Source organism: Protomyctophum parallelum (assembly GCF_964188405.1).
Source record: "Protomyctophum parallelum genome assembly, chromosome: 2".
NCBI lineage: Eukaryota > Metazoa > Chordata > Actinopteri > Myctophiformes > Myctophidae > Protomyctophum > Protomyctophum parallelum.
The window spans coordinates 32196862-32220956 of record NC_139699.1 but is presented as its reverse complement, the minus strand read 5'-3'; the positions used below and the strand labels follow the sequence as shown (position 1 = coordinate 32220956).

At 44.2% G+C, this 24095-nt stretch overlaps 1 protein-coding gene and 1 pseudogene across 2 annotated transcripts in view; one reads left to right on the top strand and one right to left on the bottom strand.

Annotated features, from left to right (window-relative positions):
- The window catches only part of LOC310854594 (receptor for retinol uptake stra6-like), a 197525-nt pseudogene that overhangs the window by 29184 nt on the left and 144246 nt on the right, over positions 1–24095 (bottom strand). The gene's annotated exons all lie outside the window — the stretch shown is intronic.
- fbn1 (fibrillin 1) overlaps positions 11164–24095 on the top strand; it is an 86547-nt gene continuing 73615 nt past the window's right edge. Inside the window, exons 1-6 of the mRNA XM_083760088.1 lie at positions 11164–11443; positions 11659–11983; positions 15749–15831; positions 18268–18366; positions 19687–19782; positions 21848–21943. Coding sequence (XP_083616214.1) covers positions 11793–11983; positions 15749–15831; positions 18268–18366; positions 19687–19782; positions 21848–21943 — 565 coding nt within the window. The 5' untranslated portion in view covers positions 11164–11443; positions 11659–11792. The remainder of the gene's footprint in view (positions 11444–11658; positions 11984–15748; positions 15832–18267; positions 18367–19686; positions 19783–21847; positions 21944–24095) is intronic.

Genomic DNA, 24095 nt, shown 5'->3' with positions numbered 1-24095 from the left:
GGATGAACTGGCGGTGTGTCCATTGTGTGTTCACAGTGATGCTGAGAAGTTCCCTCGACCCCACCTGGCTGCCAAGAGACTAATTGCCCCCTTGCAAGTTGCACATATTGAACAGTAATGTTTTAAGAGTTGTTGATTATTGTTTTGGTTGTTTGGTTAATTAGTTAGGTTGTTTATAGGATATAGGTAGGTTAGGCTTTTAGATTTTTCTATTGTATTTTTAATCGGCCATCTTAAAGTGCCCATGTATAGGACTAATAAAATCCACATTGTTTTGTACCAACGGTACCTTAGAACTGCTTCTGTTTCAGTTATTCCTGGGTTTCCTATGTTTAAATGCTCTTTTACCTGGTATAAGACTAGAACCTGTGTGCATCTTTATATTGAAGTTAAGAGTGTTATAAAGAGGACCATCCTCATTAAAAAAGGTGGCGTAGTCGCAAACCAGCTTTATTGGGTTTCACAATTATGCACCCTGCACTTTTAACAGTGCACTTCGAATATATATATTGTGTTTCTCATGAAGTAATTCCATGCAAGTTCTATGTGACTCTAATCGGCCCGGGTCACACACATACCCAGATATTTCTTCGCATTGTGACAAATGTAATACAATAGATGCAAATCTTCTTCATAGCTTCGCCCATTGCCCTCGGATACAAAGATATTGGATTAAGATATTTGAGACGCTCTCTGATATTTTGAGTATTCATATTGACCCCGATCCTGTACTAATAATTCTGGGTTTGTCAGACTCCATGCCTATGTTGACGAGAGCGCAGAAACAACTCTTATGGTCTGATTACAGCGAAAAAACTAATTCTGACACACTGGAAGAAGGAGGAGGCTCCTGCATTTAAGCACTGGTTAAATGAAATGACTAGTACACTTCATCTTGAGAGAATAAGGTATTTCCTGAGAAACAGGGAGAGACAGTTTGATAAGGTTTGGCTGCCCCTTGTCCATTACCTGAGTAGAAACGATTAATAGACAGGATACCATTGATATGGTTGACTGTACGCCATTTTCCTTTTAGATGTTTTCCATGAGCTTTCTATCATCTTATTATAGTATGCAGTGTCACTGAGCAGTATGGGTGGGAGGGTTAAGGGATTTCTTTCTCTTTTTTGTCTTGTTTATTTTTTCTTTCATTTTGTTTAATAAAAAAAGTATTTCATATCATAATGTTTGTAATAATTTATAATCTGTTCAATAAAAACATATTTGACAAAAAAAAGCGTGTCGTGTGCATGGGTGGAGATCTGCTCTCTGGCCTCAGGTTGTGTCCTGAGTTCCTCCACACGAACACGAGGTGAGCAGGATGACGATAGATCCTTAAAGATGCTCTGTGCTCTCCTCCTACAGTGCTGTGTGTACAGTAGATTGTGTCCATGGCAGGGAGAGCCGATCCCAATTAATTCTCTCTGTGGTTTTTGATAACTCGTTGGAGCGATTTCCTCTCAGCTTTGGGTAGTGTTTCCTTTCCAGACCACACCGTGATACCGCTGGTGAGGATCGCGTTCGCCGAGGCCTCTCCTCTGTAGGTCAGAGTGAAGTGCTGAGGACTGAGTCCTCTCCTCTGTAGGTCAGAGTGAAGTGCTGAGGACTGAGTCCTCTCCTCTGTAGGTCAGAGTGAAGTGCTGAGGACTGACAGAGGCCTCTCCTCTGTAGGTCAGAGTGAAGTGCTGAGGACTGACTGAGTCCTCTCCTCTGTAGGCCAGAGTGAAGTGCTGAGCACTGAGTCCGGCCTCTCCTCTCTAGGCCAGAGTGAAGTGCTGAGGACTGAGTCCGGCCTCTCCTCTGTAGGTCAGAGTGAAGTGCTGAGGACTGAGTCCGGCCTCTCCTCTGTAGGTCAGAGTGAAGTGCTGAGGACTGAGTCCGGCCTCTCCTCTGTAGGTCAGAGTGAAGTGCTGAGGACTGAGTCCGGCCTCTCCTCTGTAGGTCAGAGTGAAGTGCTGAGGACTGAGTCCGGCCTCTCCTCTGTAGGCCAGAGTGAAGTGCTGAGGACTGACAGAGGCCTCTCCTCTGTAGGTCAGAGTGAAGTGCTGAGGACTGAGTCCGGCCTCTCCTCTGTAGGTCAGAGTGAAGTGCTGAGGACTGACAGAGGCCTCTCCTCTGTAGGTCAGAGTGAAGTGCTGAGGACTGACAGAGGCCTCTCCTCTGTAGGTCAGAGTGAAGTGCTGAGGACTGACAGAGGCCTCTCCTCTGTAGGTCAGAGTGAAGTGCTGAGGACTGAGTCCTCTCCTCTGTAGGCCAGAGTGAAGTGCTGAGGACTGAGTCCTCTCCTCTGTAGGCCAGAGTGAAGTGCTGAGGACTGACAGAGGCCTCTCCTATAGGTCAGAGTGAAGTGCTGAGGACTGACAGAGGCCTCTCCTCTGTAGGTCAGAGTGAAGTGCTGAGGACTGACAGAGGCCTCTCCTCTGTAGGTCAGAGTGAAGTGCTGAGGACTGACAGAGGCCTCTCCTCTGTAGGTCAGAGTGAAGTGCTGAGGACCGAGTCCGGCCTTCTTCAGCATCCTAATGAAGCACAGCCACTGCTGTGCTTTTTTCTCTGTAGCAACAGTGTTTTCAGTCCAGCTCAGATTTTTTTTACACATGAAGGCCAAGGAACATAAAGCTGCCTGCTAGCTCCACCTTTGTCCCCTTGATGGTGAGGGGTCACAGTGTGGGAGGTCCAGAATGACTTCCTTTGTTTTGTTCACATTGTCCTCTCTGTAGCTGATGTTGTTCACCTGTTCCCTGCAATGTACACTGATTTGTTTCCTCTCTTAAAGGGATAGTTCACAATTTTTGAACATATAAATTGTATGAAATACTTGCCATTAATATGGCAGTGGTTGCAACTGTATTAATTGATTGCCCGAGTCCCGTGGTGGGAGCTCTGCTCTGGTTTTGGTGAAAATTAAGTAGTTCCGTTCATTTTATCGTCATGCATCATGCACTAGCATCATTTGTATGGTCACCCTACTGTAGAGTAGGTGGTACCAATTTGTGAAATTATTGATTATTATTATTATAATTATGAGTATTGGCCCCAGGAATAAATGTGGTAGTATTGCTACATTTACTAGTAAAAAAAACTAATAGTTGCCTACTGCTTCCACCACTGGCCCTATAGTAGAGGTAATGATGATGCATTCTTTTCCCTAGCATTGTAGTTGAGACACAAAAGATGAAAGGGAAAACATTTGGCTCTTTTGAGTGCCTTTAAATAAGAGTGAACTCTTGCTTCTGTCTTGTGTGTTTGTTTAAATTAAACATACACGCACGCACGTACGCACATACGCACACACACACGAAAGTGCTCCCAGACCCCGAAGCACTGTGACGAACAATTAAAGTCATAAACAGCGGCCATGAGTGCAGCAGCGTGAAATTGTTCCTCATTTCAATGTTATCAGAGTCACACAGAGTTCAGCTCTGACCTGCATGGGAGGAAGCACATAACAGCCTTTGCTGTTGGGCCACACTGCTGTGTTGCTGTTATGCATCTACTGTACATGTCTCTGCCTCCAGAGGTACACCCGAACACCCCATTTTGTTTGATGACTATAGACATACTGTGTACCGAATCTACCAATTTGTGTGATGTTTGGACAAAATCTGTAGGAGTACTGTCAAGAAATGTGTTCCTCCTGGTCAGAGCCATAGAGTAAGACAGAGTTACGACATTGAGGGGGCAGAAAACTGAGTGCTCGAGCACTGTTCATGCAGCCTGGCCCTGGAAAATACAGTACATTGTTTTCAACGAGGGCGGTGCAAATATCACATATGTTAGGCATGTATGAATTGCATTCTTTTTTTAATTGCATTTTTATAGCGCTTTTCCAAGTGCTCAAAGTGCTTTACAATGGTTCATTCATTCATACATTGGGAGGTGAAGCGGCGAACAGTCGACGCCAGCGTCCTCACTTCCCACATTCACACACCAATGGTGGCGAGCTCACACCAACCAACTCATTGGAGGCAGTGTAGGGTTCAGTGTCTTGCCCAAGGACATTTCCACATGTGGAGTAAGGAGCCGGGATTCGAACCGCCGACCCACGGATCATTGGACGACCTGCTCTACCTCCTGAGCCACAGCCGCCCAAAAATGTATGCAACATGATAACTGTTTTAAAGTATTGTACAGTGACAACTAAAGTCTCTGTAATGTTTATGTTGTACAATTACTAAAAAACTATCTAAAATAAAGGGATTTAAGATCATTAAAGCTGGGCTGTTGCCTGAGTCCAATGCATTCTGCCAACGTCCGGTCCAGGACTTTGTCACTGTTCGCAATGCTCTTCGCCATTAGAAGTCTATGTAGAAGAGCCGCCATTGGACTGGCCCAATGAAGTGAACAGAGTTGTCGTAACTCTGTCTTACTCCATGGCTCTGCTCCTGGTGGCGCTATAACAGGCCCATGTGAAACATTTGTGCCAGAGGTTTCACTCTGGCATCCAAGGAGTGTGTGTGTGCACGTGTAAACGTATGTTTTCTCATGCCAATAAAGCTCTTTGAATTGAATTGTGTGCACAGTTTCGCTTCGACAAAGCCAACAGTGCCAGAGATAGCTGGTCAGGTCGCACGCACGCACAGACGGACGGACAGACGCAAATATGGGGCAGGTTATATCACCAGAGGCATTTGCATTTAAATCTGCCCCTTGGTAATGCATGTTCCGCCCAGAGATGACTGGGATTCCAGACTATCTACGCAGTGATATTAGTCTGCCAGTGGCCATGCCAGGCTATTCCGGACAGAGTCGATGCTGTCTACTTTAGCACTTGTTTACGCAAAGGCTTAGCGATGGAAAGACACTCATGTTTAATATCAAGACAAGGAGTAAGTGACCAAATGTAGGCCACTCTACAGATCATCAGACTCCTTGTGGCCCTCCACATGAACAGAGTATAGACATTCGATTGTATATTTGAACCATTCTGTTGACCATGCACGTGCACTGTAGAATACCGAGTGTTAATTTGAATTGACCTGCAGGATTTTGCATTGTGCATTAACTATTAATTCTGTTGGGATTTCATACAAAATATATATTCAAAAAACCTCAAAGCGAAAATAATACATCTACAAGCTCACATTGTGAGATTGCAGATCGGTTATTTTCGCTATCCGTTATACAATGAAGTATAATAGGACTTAAAGGCAACCATCCTCCGAATTATTGGTGAATGCTGGTATTTCCTTCTACTACTGGAGTCATCCAGACCGTGCGTGCACCCAGCGAGAGTTTGACTTGTGCTCTCACATACATCATAATTGACCTCAGGCGTAGCCACAGTTTTGACCCCAGCCCTACATCCCTGGCTCGGCTCGCCTTGTCTTGTGTTGGTGGGTGTGGTGTGCACGCTGTTGCGGGACATCTTTTGGAGCAGGGGATCCCCGGGCCCTCACACACAATCACACGCATCAATGCTTTTCTTTTTTATGGTGCCATGGATCAGAGGAAATGTCAAGTCCTCATAAGTAGGTCAGAGTTCTTTTACAGTCTACCTTTCCACTGTCTTTATCATTGCCATTTTGTAAACTAGGATGATTTAATTTCTTATTTTGTGTGTGTGTGCATGCGTGTGTGCGTGCGTGTGTGCGTGATGATGATGACCAGGGGGTGGGAGATTTCAGGATTATCGTGTGAGGCAGGAATCAAATCAAAACATCTAAGTTGGCCAATATCAAAATGGGGACTATTTCCCCAATGTTGTTCTGTTATGCTCTCTGTTCACACCAGCATGCTCTGTCCAGTACTGCATTAACTGGTCTGTCACCTTATCTGACAAGAAGTTTCCAGTGTTCCGTTATTGAATTCATTTGAGTGTTCCGTGTCAGTAATGTGGGAGCACAACCTGACTGAAATAAAAAGGCACAAATCAGTGCAAAAACGTTTTTCAAAGAAGTACTGCTTGCATGTGCTTAACTGCCAAATGGTGCAGACTTGCAAAGAAAATAAATCCAAGGCACTCCTGTCTTTGATGATGATTTATTTTGAGCAAGACATGAATTTCACCTATGCGTATTGACCTAAAAGGTCTTCATTTTGTCTGCCAAACTCTAATTCAAATTAATAAATGAATAAATGGCTCTTGACACTAGCATAACTCCTGTGTTTCATTCTTACTGGCTGCTGTTGCTGCTGAGTGCAGTACTTTCATCCGACGGAGCATTGGTCCGAACGACAACCTACCTCCTCCCTCACCCTAACCCTAACCTCCCCCGGGGCAGACACCTAAAACTAACCGCAACCCTCTCCCGACCCGCAGCGCACCTCGGAGCATTGCTCCGTCGGATGATAGTATGCCTCCCGTTGCTGCTGTGACACCTGAATCTCTGCATGGGGATGAAATGGTAAAGTGTGTGTGTGTGTGTGTGTGTGTGTGTGTGTGTGGGGGGGGGGGGGGGGGCTGATTCCAAATAATTTGAATCAGCTGTGTGGAGGCCGATCTTGTAGAGAAATCAGCTGTGTGGAGGCCGATCTTGTAGAGAAATCAGCTGTGTGGAGGCCGATCTTGTAGAGAAATCAGCTGTGTGGAGCCCGATCTTGTAGAGAAAGTAGGCAGACATGATCCTTTATGAAAATATATATAATATATATTTCAGCTTTGTTTACTTGTGTACTGTTTTCAGTCACCAGGTTGTTACTTGTTCCTATATTGGTGTGCAGATTTTTATTCGAGGTCTGGAAGTCTGGCGGCTCGAACCGTTACAAAGTAAACATGCATTTGGGAACAGCAATATCGGTGTGCGGATCTTTTATTCTTATATACCGTTACCGTTTTTGCTTTTGGCTGTTTATCATCTTTTCTCTCAACATGATCCCCCCACTTTCCCCAGTAAACTCCTTAGGAAACTATAACTTGTGGATTAAGTGGAAAATCTATCACATGACGTACGTTCCATTCCGTTCAAATTCAGTCTGGGTGCTGATATTGTGCATGTTGGCTCACTGGGAACACTCTAATGTGGTCCAGGTACCCACATAGTTCATTGAGGGGGTTCCAAATGGCCTCTTACGGGTGTGTAACTCTGGTCTACTGGGTCCATCTGGTTCCATTTGTATGCTCATTGTCATGGGGGTCCTTGAAATTTGAGAACCACTGTGCTATACTAAATGGAACAGAACCTTGTTTAGCACAAGTAAGACGCGCAAACGCGGGAAGCGAACGCAGCTTGTGTGTGTGTGGTTGTGTGTGTGTGTGTGTGTGTGTGTGTGTGTGTGTGTGCTACAGCTGCGCCCTGTGTGTGTGTGTGTGTGTGTGTGCTACAGCTGCGCCCTCTGGTGGCGGGCGGGTGGTGTCACAGCGGGACAGACAGACACACACACAGACATGAGCAGCAGGGTCTCATAGTAAGTGGCTCATTGCGTTCGCAATAAATTTGTAAGAAGGAGATAAGCCCAGTTTCTTTCCAATATGGCTTCTGTGCACAGAGCCTATTTGCCTTTTCTCATTGTACATAAGATTGAAATGAGCCACACCTTATTTTAAGACCAACGTTACATGCCCATGGGAGCAAGATTGGTGGTTAAACATGGGCACTGGGGGCACTACTGCATGTCGCTTGTAAACTATAGCACTGATATTAGGGCCCTGTACGGCTTGAATGGATGTGTAATGTGAACAACACACTTGACATAGCACTTAATGCCTAATGTATACTCCATTGTACAACGGTGTTGCATGCCAAAAATAGCCATCTCTACAAGCTTGCAATGTGCAGATGCAATGCATCGTTAGCCTGGCTAAAGCCAGACGCGAATCAGCTCTGTTGTGTTATTTGAGTCTGGCTTATTAGCCAGGCTAATGCATTGTGAGTTTGTAAATCGGCTATTTCCAGCATTCAATATTGTCGTAATGGTATGATGAAGTATAAATCACGCTTAATATGACGTGCGTTTCTAGTATTCCTCTGCGGGTGCGCGTGTTTGCATGGAGTGTTTATGGGTCTCTACATCTGTGCTCGAGTGTTTCTTACAGATGGCGGTGAACCCCTCACAGGAAATCTCAGTGGGGAATGTTTTCCATCCCTATGGTCAGATTTGAGTGGGGGGACACCAACACTGCATAAATCGTATGTTGAGGGTAGATAAGTGGGCGGATGGACCAGAGTGGATGGTCAAACAGCCAAAAATACAGTAACCACTGTGATCCCAGAGGGGACGTGGGTCCTGATTGAATCTGTGTGTTTGTATATACCTACTGCTGTGTACTATAGAGCCTATACATGCATTTGTGTCTTGTGAAACTGTCTATGAAACTGTATGGGTACAGAATGCACTCATTGTCGGTAACACATGGGTCAACAGAGCTGATCACTATACCACACAACCTTAAATTAAACATAATTGCACTCACTTTAAATTGTGCTTTTAAATCTGCTATTTTTGAAAACTAGATTTTTGCACACACAAATCTTACCTTCCATATAGAGAGGAGGAAGGTAAGAGATCATCTCAGACCAAAATCTCTCACTTAATTGTCACATGCAGATAAAGTTGCAAGATGTAGATTTGGGAAGGTTAGTCCACTCCACATTGATGGGACCATGTGTGTCGCAGAGTGGCTTTGAAGTATTTCCGTGCAAGTCCATGTTACTGTAAGTCCAAGTCCAGTCAAAGGTCCTAATTTCTGATCGAGTATCAAGTGTTGGGTCTGGTGTATACTGAATTAATGTTCTGTTATCGTGGCCATATAGACAAGAAACGAGAGAACAAGTAGTGCATGGCTGAAAGCCATCCAGCATGGACCCCGCTCATTAAACTTGGTGGTCCTTCATTCCTCATCATCACTGTTGTTACAGCAGGCATCTACACTATGCTTGGATCTCCAACCACAGCATGGTAAGAGCTGCAAGATATTCCATGTTGGAATAGCTGGCTTTTTTTATTTGAAAAGAGTTCAAACAATGCTTGTGATTCTTAACATCACAATATGCTTGAAACAATGCTTTTGCAGGCGAAAGGGCAAGGAGAGATTCCCCAGAGTTCCATTGTGGTTATGTTTGAGCTCTGTGCTGTATACCTGTGGTGCGCGTGCTGAACGAGACCATATGTGACGATGCAAGTGTAAGAATTCCATTATTGCATTATTCTCATGCAAAAGAGAGAGAGAGAGAGAGAGAGAGAGATATTGAGAGAGGGAGAGAGACTCATTTCTGCTTCAGCTCATTTTCTTGAAATATTTCACATGAATATTGGCAGCCGTTGTGCTGCAGAAGACAAAAGGAAATGAACCACGGCTAACGGAGCCAAAGACAACACACAGTGTGAGAAAGTCTCGCTACAGTTATACTGCTCTCCGCACAGCCAGAACTGATCCCAATCTAAGCTATTAAAATTGCCTTGGGGATATAGTATAAGAAAATAATAGACAAGGAAATGTATTGGCGACATGTGCTGGGCAGTGGGCACATTATGTGCCATAGCTGCAGAGGAGTGGTGTTATATGCTTGACAATGATTTTTTTTTAAAGGAGGGAATATCGAATATGTTCTGTCTGGAATATTTATACTGGACAGTGGCATTACATTATGTTAAGGTCTAACACAAGCCTTTGGGAGACAGTATTTCTTTTAGCAAGGGTAGTTTGAATTGTTTAATTACTTTAGCCAACTGCTATTTCAATGCTTCTGTTTCAAGCCTTGTAGTTCAGCCATTTTAGGGCAGGGGAGTAAACATTCCCCAAAATGAAGCCCACGCTTTGTTACTAACAGTAGAAAGATTAAACGAGGGATGGGTGGATCGAGACAGATGATGGCAAGAGAAAGGGAAGGCAGGGGGAGGTATTTTACTATAAATGACACTTTGTCTGTGCCAAGAAAGATCCACAGGCCAACCCTGCACTGTTTTTCCTAATTTCCTTTCTCCCACATGGTAGTGTGTGCTGATGGGAAGTTGGGAACCTTGAAACTTAGCTAGAAACAAGCTAATTAGCAACAAACTCTCTATAAAAGCATTTAGAGCACTTAACATGCAACCTACTGTATGTCGTTATATAGCTATCTCTGATATCAGTGAATTTAGGGCTGACTAATATGGACAAAAATAAATAACATAACCATAACATGATGTTCTGAGTGGCAAAAAACTTCTGGCCCTTCCCATACATCCAAACAGAAAAGTCTGATTGCATTAAACAACGTTAAACTCACTTTGCCACTGTATTTGCCACTCACTTTATGCATGCACATACCCTCTAGGGATACCATGTTGAAAGTGCTCGAAGTGATTAATCTGCTAAAACAATTTAGAGTTGGGGACAATATGCATACCAGTAAAATAACTGCATTTAACGTTAAATGTGAATTAGGGGGTGGCAGTTGCCTGATGCCCCTGCCCAGTGTTTGACACCAGACACCAGCTCTCGCTGTCTCCCATCACTCCCTGAACCTTCAAATTCACCCCCACCTCAACGCCTCACGCCCAGGTCAGGCTTTATGTTGTACAAGATGATCTCAGCTCTGCTCTGCATTGCTCTGCTCTGAGAGCTCAGAGAGAGAGAGAGAGAGAGAGAGAGAGAGATCCAATTCAACTCGGGAGGAGCTCTCTTACTGTCAAAACAATCCACTCCCATCATCACTGGCCACTTCTGCTTCTCTCACTCAGATCCTCTCATTCTTCTCCCCCAGATCCTCTCATTCTTCTCCCCCAGATCCCCAGGCAAACCTGAACTGATTTTCGGCGATGAACGCTGTCAAAAATGAAAGAACCCAGCAGGGCCATATCAGTCTCCTCTGGCCAGACCCATTTCCTTAATTTGCTCCGTTAAGAAGACCGTTATGCTTCCCCCGCTCCCCTACACCCTCTTTCTCTTATCATACACCATTATTACATTTTAAGTGTGTCCTATAGCCTATTCAGATAGGCCATATATGCAACTTCCACAAGAACAAATTAGGCCTACTTATAAATAATTACGCTGGGCCCATTCGTCATTGAGTTTTTCCCTGTGGCGTGGACACTGGACAGGTGCATGATTAACACATTTGGCACGCGTAAAACAAACCTCACCTTTCCACAGTAGGACTCAAATAGGACGTCCTCTTCTCCTACTGACTCACACATAATTTATTGCCTCGCTTGCTGCATCATTTGCGCTGGATATATTGTATCGCGAGAACAGAAAAAAAAACTTTTTGAGAAAGTTGAGTAGGGCAGGGATGAGGAAAGAGTTCTGCTGTGAGCGAGTGAGGGAGAGAGAGAGTCAAGTTTTACCATTCTCATCCTCTGGAATGCAACTCCTCTAACTTCCATGCGAACACAAGACACACACAATTGGATGCACCGGGCAGAGTTAAAATGCGCATTTATTTACAGCGGTTCATCGCACGGTTTGACAGCCTATTCTTATTTTAGGAACATTTCTTCAATCGATTGATTAGGAATATCTGCAAGTAAAAGCGACTTAGTCCTGTCGGGTCCGAAGCGAATCTCCTGCCAGGGAGAGAAGGTAAGGTAAACGCTGGACACACTTGTGCGCTCAGATAAGAATTTTATACCGCAAGATATATCAATCATGTCTTTGCCGTTTTCCACTAAACTACCATTAAAACAATTTTACTTAATGTCACCCCAGTTAACTCAGTAGGGATGTTGTTTTTTCCATGGCGCAAGACATCACATGCACACTTTCTCCGCGTCTTCCCAAATCTTTTTGTTTTGCAGCTTTGACTCGAGTCGAGAGTGTGCAGAGGGCGTTGGAGTTGGACGGCAGACCCGTAAGAAGACTCATATACATTTTACACCCACCCCACCCCCCACCCCCCAAACATTGGAAGTTTGGGAACTTTTGAGAAAAGATGCTGGACAGTATGTGTCGAGAGCGGCTGCTGCAGTTGACCGTGGTTCTGGTGGCCCTATTGTCGCTGTGTGCGGAGGCTGGGGACACTGGGGAGGTGGAGGCCACTGGAGACAGCGAGGTGTTGGCCAGGCAGTCCGAGACCAGAGCGAGCAGGGCGAAGAGGAGGGGAGGAACGGATGCACTCAGAGGGTAATGCAATGTTGGCCTATATTATATACCCTTCACATATAAGTTAGCTAAAGCTACAAATATCCTTTCTTTTAAATTCGTAACCTGGCACAGTGAAATTGCACGTCAGACAGCTAGTGATTGGAGCAGGTGGCTGTTGTCTATTCATCAGCTATACAGCCTGCCTGGTCCTTCTTAAAGAGGCTGAGATAAGATTCTGTCATTTTCTGTCTGTAGCCTAATTTATTAATAACGCAGATGGAACCAAACAAATGAGATTGTCTGTGATGGGAAGTTTGGAGCAAAGTTTAGTAATTAAATACTGGCAGGAATATTACATTCCTGCTGACTGCAATAATAAATTACACCCAAACAAAGGAGGCCATTGGTCGTGTGTGGCTGTAGGAATGTCTGTTGCAGAGAGAGAGAGAGAGAGAGAGAGAGAGAGAGAGAGAGAGAGACTAACAGCATAATAATCCTCTTTCTGGCCAAAAACACCACACCCCAGTTTGGGATAAATCACATCTGCAGCTGTAGCCTACACAGTGGGTCACTGCTGGAGAGGTTTGTGTGTGTGTGTGTGTGTGTGTGTGTGTGTGTGTGTGTGTGTGTGTGTGTGTGTGTGTGTGTGTGTGTGTGTGTGTGTGTGTGTGTGTGCGTGCGTGCGTGCGTGTGTGTGTGCGCGCGCTTGCGTGTGTGTGTGTGTGTGTGTGTGTGTGTGTGTGTGTGTGTGTGTGTGTGTGTGTGTGTGTGTGTGTGTGTGTGTGTGTGTGTGTGTGAAAAGAAAGAAAAAGTAAAATAGGGATAATTTCTCTGCCAAAATTATGACACAAAAGAGATCACAAGGGTCACTCAGGACAAGTGAATAATATCCTTGGGCACTTTCACCTGACATGTTTAGAGCTCATTATTGAGACAACTGTATATACACAGTAGATGGGAGCCTGGGAGGTGTGTGTGTGTGTGTGTGTGTGACTGTGTGTGTGTGTGTGTGTGTGTGTATATGCAGCTCGAGAATGCATGCAAACTTGGCCGATTTCAACTGCAGTGTGCCAAATGACCACTAGGCTTTACTGTTTCCCATACAAGTTTTGTCTGTGAACATTACTGAGAAGTTCAGATTCAGAATGAATCTGTTCAGATTCAGAATGAATCTGAACAGAAAGACAAGACAGTGTCATCGTGAGATCTCTGATCTATATATTGCTATCAATCATATGATTATATAAATATATAATTATATATCTACCGGTATATACTAAGGGCTCCATTTTCATAAATGCACCAAGTCTCTGTCTGTACGTCTGTCTTCAAATTCGACACACGCGATCCACACCCCCGCGGGGCGGGGGTGCAGTGCCCGGTGTCGAGTCGGTCGGACCAACGGTTGTCCAGAACCGCCCCAAAAAGGCCTCTGCCTGGTCTCTGGACAGGGGCCCTGCCCAGGATCCATATATGGAGCTGTCCTGTTCTGACATCATTCTGACATCTGCATATACTCCATATTTGGGCATGCCTGACAAATAACTCCATATATGGGCATAAAAGGGACACAGGCGACATAATATCTGGGTGGGGCATTCATTTCCAACTTGCGTCGTTCCAAGTAGGCCAGTGCCCAATGGGCACCGCTGTAGAGGCTCCAACGGGCACCGCTGTATAGAGGCTCCAACGGGCACCGCTGTAGAGGTGGAGGAGAGCGCTGAGAGCTGGCTTAAAACTTTGACTGGCCGACTTTAAAAAACGCTGATGCCATCTCATAAAAACGTCTGGGTTTCCAAGGCTATAGTCCCTGACGGACCGTCATGTTTGTGAAACATGGAAATGGGAATAGGCTTGCTTACGCCTAAAAGCGCGAACTGCGCAATTCAATTTCGGCTATATAGCTATAGGCCATAGGATATACTTTTGTTATGTGCTAATGGCTATACATATTTTTTTTGAGGTTTGAGGACTATTCATTGATTCAGCATGGAAGACTAAAGCATTCTAAATATATTTATGCATGTCTTGATCACTGGTACGTCACCCTCTGAGCTGACGTGGAAATGAGCGGACTATACAACGGTAACTTGAGAATCATTCGCCCCACTGACTTCAAACGACACACACGTTCCACACCCCCACAGGGAGTGCAGGTCCCAGTGTCGAGTTGTTCGGACCCACAGTTGTCCAGAACCGCCACAAAAGGCCTCTCTCTGCCTGGGCTCTGGACAGGGCCCCTGCCCAGTGTCCATATATGGAGCTGGCCTGTTCTGATATCACAACACTCCATATTTGGGCATGCCTGACACAGAACTCCATATATAGGAATAAAGGGACACAGAGAGACAGATACAGAAATCTCCATATATGGGCATAAAATGGACACAGACAGATGGGTGGAACGGGTACTCTGACAACAGGTACAACGAGTATTGCATAGCCGGGTGGGCCGGTGTGGCATGGATCTTCATCTTCCATCGTTACCAACTTGGTGCTCTACAGCCGTGCAACGGTCTAGTTAGCTCAATGGTAAAACATTTCAGCACTTTCAGCACAGGAAACCGGTTTCAAATCTGGCGTAGAACTAGAAAGTTACATAGTGCAACTTTAACTATAACAAGTGAGAAGTTATAATGCGGAATATTTTTTTATTTGCTTATTAAGAGAAATCTAAGCAATTAAGATTAGTATCTATACGAGCACGGTGTGCAAGGGAGTGCGCTGTGATTATATACTAACACTTAACAAATGATGATAAATTCTAATATATAATTAATTTATAGTATAGTTACCGGTATTATATTGTTATGTGTTATTGTGAGTTATGTGTTTATTGAATCATGAGGATAGTGGTTGTTTGAGAGGAGGTAGGAGTATACAGTATAAGTACATACTTCCTACTCCTTTTTTAACTTGACACAAAACAATACTTTTTTCTTTTGTTATTGTTAAATTCCTTTGTTATTGTCTTTTATGTTTTTATGCTTTATTTTATTTTTTTATTTCACTTTAAACATTAAAAAAACCCAGATCAGGGGCACGGTGGCACAGTTGGTAGTGCTGTCGCCTCACAGCTAGAAGGTCCTGGGTTCGATTCCCGCTCGTGGCGCTGTGGGTGCTGGCGGCGTGTTTCCTCCTCCGCGTCATCAGTGCCCATACCCGAAGGCGGGGTTGGCGAAAGGGCCTTTCTGTGTGGAGTTTGCATGTTCTCCCCGTGTCCCCTAGGGTAGGTACCCTCACAAAAACATGCAGTAATCCTGGTCTCTAAACTGCCTCCCCCTGGCCAGCTGGGGCGCCTGATGGAGGGGAAAGGAACTGGTTGGAATAACGTGTTCCTTCCACGCGCTACGTCCAACCACCCTGTCAGGTGTAAAGGAGCAACTTGGACACTCAAGCATGAAGGAAGCATGAGTTAAGTCCGTTGCTCTGCCTAGGTTGGCGGAGGGTGTGTAGAGCCCAGGATCACATCACAGGATGATTGACACAGGGGTGAAAAAATGGGTTACAAAATCGTGGGACAAAAAATATATAAAAAAACAACAACAAAAAAAAACAGATCTACAAGCACACAATGGCTTGTGAGCTTGCAGTATATAGATATGTTATTTTCGCTACTTTCACATAACACCTACGACAAAGTAGGGCGTTTTGGGACAACTTTCTGTGATTTGGCACTATAATTAAATTGAATTGACAGTTTGGATAGTTCAGTTAACTGAGAGTGTAACACATTTACCAATAAGGCGCCACTGAACTGCTGTTTTACTGATACTGTCTCTTGGATGTTGTATTGTCCCCCAGACCCAATGTGTGTGGCTCAAGAAACAATGCCTATTGCTGTCCAGGTTGGAAGACTCTGACCGGAGGGAACCAGTGCATTGTCCGTAAGTAACGCTACATTTGTAATTCAACTCTATGGCACTGTGACTCATGAGTTAACATATATTTAGTACAGAATACAGCAAGTAACGCTAAATGTGTAATTCAACACTATGGCACTGTGACTTATGATGAGTTAACATACTGTATAGTACAGGATACATTGCATAAACACTACTTACAGGACAGGTATATGCCACTTGACCTGATGTCAGTTTTCTGAAATACCTAAACTTATTTGCCATTTTTTACTATTTTGAAAAACATTTTAAAATAGTTTGAGGCATTGTGAGCTTGTAGAGTGGCTATTTGAACAATTTTAAAAGTTTTTTTTAAATAGTAAAAAATGGCAAATAAGTTAGGGATAAGGGTTAAGGGGTGGCCCCTAGTCCCTGTCACTGCTAGCCCATACAGTTGGTCATGTGGGAGGGTGTAGAGTAGACAATCAAGATACACATGAAGTTGCCAGATGCTTCTTTTCATGTGACAGAGTGATGGCTTCACAGGGAGGACGTAATGTTTGCAGACGAACATGCCTATTCCTCTCAATTCTGCACCCCAATGAATAGGCATGCACAGTAGGAGTCACTAATTGCTGGCCAACTTCCCACACGCAAGGCAAGCGTTCTTCGGACCTTTGCCGGATGCACCGCGGAGGATTTGAATTACGGGAACTGGATGGCTTCCCCCCTCTCCAGACAGTAAAGTCTGAGAGCCTGTAGAGTTGTGTGATTGTAATTTGGCCGACAGGCTGGCCAGCACTCTAATGACATTGTTTAGCAGTGGGGTTCAGGGGGTTGGGGTCAGTGGTTGGACTCTACCTGGTGGGAGCTGGGGGCAGGAGACCAGGCCAACAATAGACTTGCGGGAAACAGAACAACAAGTTCAAAACAATTTACAATTACAATTTAGACGCTTTTAATCCAGAGCGATTTACAGTAAGCAAGAACAACATGTCAATACATACAAACAGCAAGCACCACAAAATACACACAAAAGAAAGAAAGACAGAAAGAAAGAAAGAAAGAAAGAAAGAAAGAAAGAAAGAAAGAAAGACAGAAAGAAAGAAAGAAAGAAAGGAAGAAAGAAAGGAAAGAAAAAGCACTGCTTAGCATCACTGCCAAGTGGTCTCCTTTAACCACGATGAGGGTTAAAAAACAGAGCCGCTATAATTGGACTAGGTCTGTTACAGTATTTAAGTATTATAGATCTGACTTCTATATGAGATTCAGTTCATGGATTATGTTGCCATTAGAAACTCTAAACCAAAACACTGTTAACCCTGTGAGAGGTACCGTAGGTCTATATGCCAAAACACTGTTAACCCTGTGAGAGGTACTTTACTGTAGGTCCATATGCCAAAACACTGTTAACCCTGTGAGAGGTACTTTACTGTAGGTCCATATGCCAAAACACTGTTAACCCTGTGAGAGGTTCTTTAGGTCCATATGCCAAAACACTGTTAACCCTGTGAGAGGTTCTTTAGGTCCATATGCCAAAACACTGTTAACCCATGTGAGAGGTTCTTTAGGTCCATATGCCAAAACACTGTTAACCCTGTGAGAGGTTCTTTAGGTCCATATGCCAAAACACTGTTAACCCTGTGAGAGGTTCTTTAGGTCCATATGCCAAAACACTGTTAACCCTGTGAGAGGTTCTTTAGGTCCATATGCCAAATACCCAGAGATTTCCTCTCCAAGACCATGAAGGAGGTGTGCCACTGATGACTCACCCAGTACGAGTGTGTAATTGCAGTGTCCCCGCCTGGGGACCTTTGTCAATGATTTAAGCTGTTATTGCGACTTCAGGTCGCATTTACTATGAAAACGTGCATTTCCCAGCAGTCAATCTGTCCGTCCGTCACCCCACACCTCCATATATGGTCATGCCTTCGTGACATCACATGACATCATCAGGGATGGCATTTTTGACATTCCATATGTTGATCCTTCCCCATCCGTCCTTCCTCTTCGATGTCTCCCTTTTGACCGATACCTGTCCATTCAAACTCTAAACGGGCTGCCCCAGAGTTATTAGTGCAGCCGTGCCCGGCGAAAACTAGAGTTCTCAACCGAAACGCGGTCCGAAAATTAAGGCCCGGCCTTACCTGGGCACTCATCAAACCCTGTACGCTCAAGACACTGCCCACGCTGCCACCATTAGATCTCCATATATGGAGCTGACCTATTCTGACATTCCATATGTTGATCTGACCTCATCAAACCCTGTACACGCTCCATATATGGCCAGTACAGAATTCATTCCATATGTTGATCTGACCCCTCATGCCAAAGCGCCAGTGCTCTCCCAGCAGTCTGCAGTCTGCCGTCACCAAAGGGCGAGGTCGCTTCTCGCCCTCAGGGAGTCTTACTGGTACTGTATAGTCAAGTGTATACCACAAATCTTAAGTTGCAGGTCATGATTATGTTTGCACTTTGCAGCTATCTGCCGGAGTTCATGTGGAGATGGCTTCTGCTCCAGACCCAACATGTGCACCTGTCCCACCGGTCAGATCTCAGCCTCCTGTGGCTCCAAGTCAGGTTGGTTACTCCCAATACACAACTTTGAATATGATGCTGTTTGGTTCACCTTTCAACATTATGCTGATTTGAAGAGTGGTTGCCTTTGACGTGAAGTGGCTGTTGATAGGTGATTGTGTTTATAATATGCACATTTATGTGGCCAAATCAATACCTATACAGCATACAGTACAAATACAAAAAGAAAACCTTTTGTATTATGGTTTAATATTCTATGTTGCACAGTACAAACATTAAAGCTAGCTAAATGCTCATTTGAGAGCAGCACTAGAACATACCCATTATGTGTAGGTTTTTCTTTTTAAACAAAGGGAAGTAATGTTATGGAGAGGTTTAGCAAACCTTTCACACAAACAATTATAAGCAATTGACCATATTCAATTCGGGGCTGATGAAACAAAATATATATGGGCTAATATAGTTGTCTTTGTCTATAATGGTTGAAAAACCATATACAGTAGACAGAATAATTCCTTCCTGTCCTTTGTAGTTGATGAGTGCAATTGTTCACATTAACATCTCCACTGTTAATTTAACGATTTGTATCTCTGAGAGTGTACAGACTACATTTGTAGACTCTTGTGGTGTAAACGAACAGATTTTACTGTGTAATATCCTCTCCTTGGTTTTCATTTCTAGATACTGTAAAAAATTAATATATACCATCATTATTCAGCACATTGCCATAATGATTTGGACATCACATGCACATAATAATTACCATACATTACCATAATACTTCAATAATAAATGTACATTACCATAATCATAGTGCTTGATATTCACCCTAACTTGCAACAATTGATCTATGTTGCAATCATACTCTTGAAAACAGTAGACCATCTCTTGACATGGATTGTGTGTGTGTGTGTGTGTGTGTGTGTGTGTGTGTGTGTGTGTGTGTGTGTGTGTGTGTGTGTGTGTGTGTGTGTGTGTGTCAGTGTGTGTGTCTGTGTGTGTGTGCACGCGCAAGTGCCATACCTGCCTGCCTGTGCACATGCATGCGTGCGTGCGTGCGTGTGTGTGTGTGCACATTGCGGGCATGCATGTGGAATGGGTGTGTGTGTGCTTTGGAGGCACAGTCAACTTCTCTACCATGTTTCAACTCACAGCACGTTTGCCCAACTATGCTCTGTTTTCTCACAATAACGATCTGGGGAAATTATATCTGAAGTTCTGAACATGATTTACAAAAAAGAAAACCTGCTTTGCAGCACATTTGATTTAACATCTAAAGCCTCCGTCTTGTTCTCTCTCTCTGTGTGTGTGTGTGTGTGTGTGTGTGCGTGCGTGCGTGTGATTGTGATCCTCTTCCCACAGTTCAGCACTGTAACATCCGTTGTATGAATGGGGGCACATGTTCCGAGGACAACTGCAATTGCCAGAAGGGCTACGTGGGAAACCACTGTGGCCAACGTAAGGACCGCTCTACGCACCATAAATTATGACCTAACTGGAGGTGTACTCACTGTACTGCATCGATGCATCCATTTAAATCCTAACCATCCTACTATATCGATATGCAAACAGGCAGCTAAATCGTTTTGCAATGCAAATAATCGATTGTATCGACACTAAGTACCAACAGGCGTTGTATTTAGCTATTTTAAGAAGAAAAAAGAGAAAGAAAGAGGGGTTTAATTACTTTTCCATTCCATATCGCTACACTTGGTCTATCGATAAATGTGTGTAATCTCTGTGTTCATGTCAAGGTGCGAGTTTGTCCATATGTGTTCAAATGCAATGTCCATGTATTTGCCAGTTTGTTTACTTATTTATATCGACAATAATAACTGTTTCCCTTAAAAAAACTGCACACACACATTGATTTTTTTTGCTAAACAGTTACTGTATCGATTTCTAAATCATTGAATCATATCACCATGAATGAAGCAATATCATTCATGTATTGTATCGTATCAACCATGTACCATGTATATACAGGATTTGATGTGTATCATATCGCTGTAAGAATTTATCATTACACCCCTACATTACACATAAAGATTAAAAAAATAGCATATACAAGCTCGCATTGTGGCACAAAGTGATATACAGCAGTGAGTGCTGTATATCTGCTATCTTTGAATAGCCAGCGCAAAAATCTAAAACAGATTTTAATGTGTTAATTTCTCCCACTGTTTGACACTGCTATAGAGTGTCGCAGTCCCGCCCCTACCAGGGCCCAGGAAATGATTATACGCTCATTTTCCTCATAGACATTTCAAAAAGTATTTATTTAAAGACGTTTACGCCGTGGACAAAGCCAACTCGAGTCGTGACAACTCATGACAACAAGGCGGCAGCCTCCACACTGCGCACCTCAGCACTGGCCCTGTCATACTCTGCAGCAGAATATTGTGCCCCTGTCTGGTCTAGGTCATCACACACACACCAAGTGGCCACCCAGCTCAATACCACCATGATAACCATAACTGGGACTATTCGCTCCACACCACTCCCCTGGCTCCCAGTATTATCAAACATAGCACCCCCACACATCCGGCGAGCAGCAGTCTCTCAAAGGATGCTTCAAAAGGTCAAAGACTCTCCCCATCTACCAATCCATGCAGACATATTCAACCCACCCACTGCTCGACTCCCATCGAGACGACCAATTTGGAGGAACCCCCCATCAGCTTGGAAAAGGGAATGGGAGTCCAATGAGGTCCCAAACAAACACCTGGTGTCAGACCCTAACCAACAGGTCCCTGGCACCACCCTCCCAAGGAGACAGTGGTCTACGCTCAATAGATTCAGGACTGGACATGGCCCCTGCTTGGCCAGCCTCCACAAATGGGGCAGTAGCCCAAGCCCACTGTGTGCGTGTGGTGAGGAGCAAACTATGGAGCACATCATAGAAGTGGAAGGAGGATTAATCACCCTCCATACAGCAGACCAGGAGGCAACCGCTTGGCTTAAGGACTTTGCATTCGCTAAATAAATAAATGACAACAAACAAAAAATTTTGGGCCGGACAAATAATGAGAAAAAAACACTTTTGTTGTTGTTTTTCTTCTTTGTAATTATTTGTTTGGTCCAAAATATTTGTGTTTGTTGTCATGAGTTGTCACGACTCCAGTTGGCTTTGTCCGTGGCGTAACCGTCTTTAAATAAATTCTTTTTGAAATGCCTATGGGAAAAATGCATTGGGAATAATTTCCTGGGCCTGGCGTCGTCATGAAAGGGGGCGGGACTGCGACGTTCTATTGTGCCCTATTGGCTCACCTGCCAGTGAGGAGCCACCACAGGGAGGATGTAGCACCTCTGTCCTAGTTCTCCCATTCAAAAAAGTCCTTATGCACACCTACGGGGGACAGGTGCGTCGGATAAATTAACTGGTACAGTAGGAAAATACTACAATCCCACATACTGTCTTCACTTACAGAATTCTATTTAAGCACCAATGTATTGGTTGGTCAGACCTTCATCAGGCATCAGGTTGCCATTTTCTCACATGTTTCTCTTTCTCTCTTTGCAGCGGTGTGTGAAAGTGGCTGTCTTAATGGTGGACGGTGTGTGGCCCCAAACCGCTGCGTGTGTACCTACGGCTTCACCGGGGCTCAGTGCGAGAGAGGTAATGAACACATTACCTCATAGTACTAAGCAATGCACTGTACTGTGACAAATGTATTGCTTTTGTACAAAAAGATGTGACCTCATGCTGAATGCTGGTTGTTAGTGTGCCTTATGCCTCAGTTCTACTCTGTAACAGGAGAGTATTGCTCTCCAAAAATAACAGATCTTCCAGTTGAAATCATGTTGCAATGCGTTGCGTTGATAGCTTGAAGATCAGTTGTGTTGAGTTCGGCAAGCGACACCATTGTGTGACGGGAGTATAAATTGAGATTCTTTTTAAAAGCAGGTTGTGTGTGTCTAGTCACAGTCAGATCTGGTGTGTGTGTTCATGGCTATGTGGTTTGTTGTGGAACACTCGCATGTCATGCCGGTGCTCAGAAATGACCGTTATTTTCCACATCTGCTTTCCAACGATGCTCTGGGGAATGTAATGTCTCTCTGAATGTGTTCTGTTTGTAAACCGGAGACATCCCCGCCCCCTGTGGTTCAACTCTGGCACATGTAAGCAAGGTCTTGAAAGTATACAGCATACGAACGTTGCCTGTCTTGTGTTTGTGTAAAATGTGTGTTTGTGCGTGTGTGTGCGTGTGTGTGTGTGTGTGTCTGTGTGTGTGTGTGTGTGTGTGTGTGTGTGTGTGTGTGTGTGATGTGCTTGCGTGCGTGCGTGCGTCCGTGCGTGTGAGTCTGTGTGCATGCGTGTGTCTTTTTGTGTGTAGGCATGTGTGGAGTGTATAATATGTCATGTATCTCCGAACACTGAGGGGGCAGGCAGGCAGGCAGGCTGGGGGTCTGTTGTGGTGATGACCCGTGGAGGTCACACCAATGACCTTGTAAAGCTAATATTTGGATTGGCTGCAGACCTTCTAATTACCAACATCGATCTTAACGAGGCCAGACTTTAAAGGCCTGTCAGTTGGCCCTGGCTGAGGACACTGGTCCTCTGGTGGTTTACTACAGTGTCCACTTTAAATACATGCCGGTATGTGACATAGAAGATTATATCAGTCTGCCATGGCGACTCAGAGCCCAGTATTATCTACTGTAGCAATGGTCTACATGTTGTGATTCAAGTTTCCACTCTTTCTCAGTTTCTCGTGCTATAGAAGCTTGGCCAAGGGTTTCCGTGAGGCTGTTTAGAAGCTCAGAAGAAGTGGTGTCACTGGATGTTTGATGTCAGCGTGGCGAAGGTTTCATTTTGTTTTGTTTGTGCCTTAGGTACACTTTGTCTCAGTGTTGATTTATGAAACAGATGGTTTCTGAAACGGGCGTACAATTTATTTGTATATATGTGGATGTGGCTGGTTTGTGCTGATGAGTAAACGTATTCCAGTTTTGCCAGTATTTTAACGTCTAGGAGGATTTCCAACACACTCTAAGAATGATCACCTGCTTTTCCTTGTTGTTGGGTGACAGGTTGATTGTCATAGCGATCACAGAATTATGTCAAAGTGTGTGTGAGAACTAATCGAATGGTTGAAAAACATTGCCCTTGTGTCTCCCACAGCAAAGCAACCAATCTAGCTTTGCATTGTCAAGTTACCTATTGGCCAGATGTGGATAACAAAACGTGATTACATTTTAAAATAAGAGTGCTCCCTTCTTTACATTTCAGAGTAAAATGTACTCCTTTCTTTTCATTTAATGACAAAAAAGGCTCCTAGTCTTATAGCCTATATGATATCTGTCTAACTATATTTCATCTGTGGGCATTAAATTGCATCACCTTGAAGTCTGAGTTAAGTTGGTTTATTTAATATTTTTGCCTTTGGTTCTCGATGTCATTTGATGTCAGCATAATGTTGAAGTACAGTAGCTCATGCTAAGAGACGTCATTGGTAGCAGGAATGTGGGAGCTCTGTTCAGCACTGGGATATAGTGGAATATCCTCCGCAAAGGTATAGAAAGTAGGCCAATGGATATGGTGGCATTTTGGGTTAAGTTACTTTCGCTGGAATTTCTTTGGCCGTCATCCATCCCCTCCCAAGGGTATGCCATTGTGCTTTCAGAGCGTGCGCGCACGCACACACACACACACACACACACACACACACACACACACACACACACACACACACACACACACACACACACACACACACACACACACACACACACACACACACACACACTCTTAATGCAATTTACAGAGA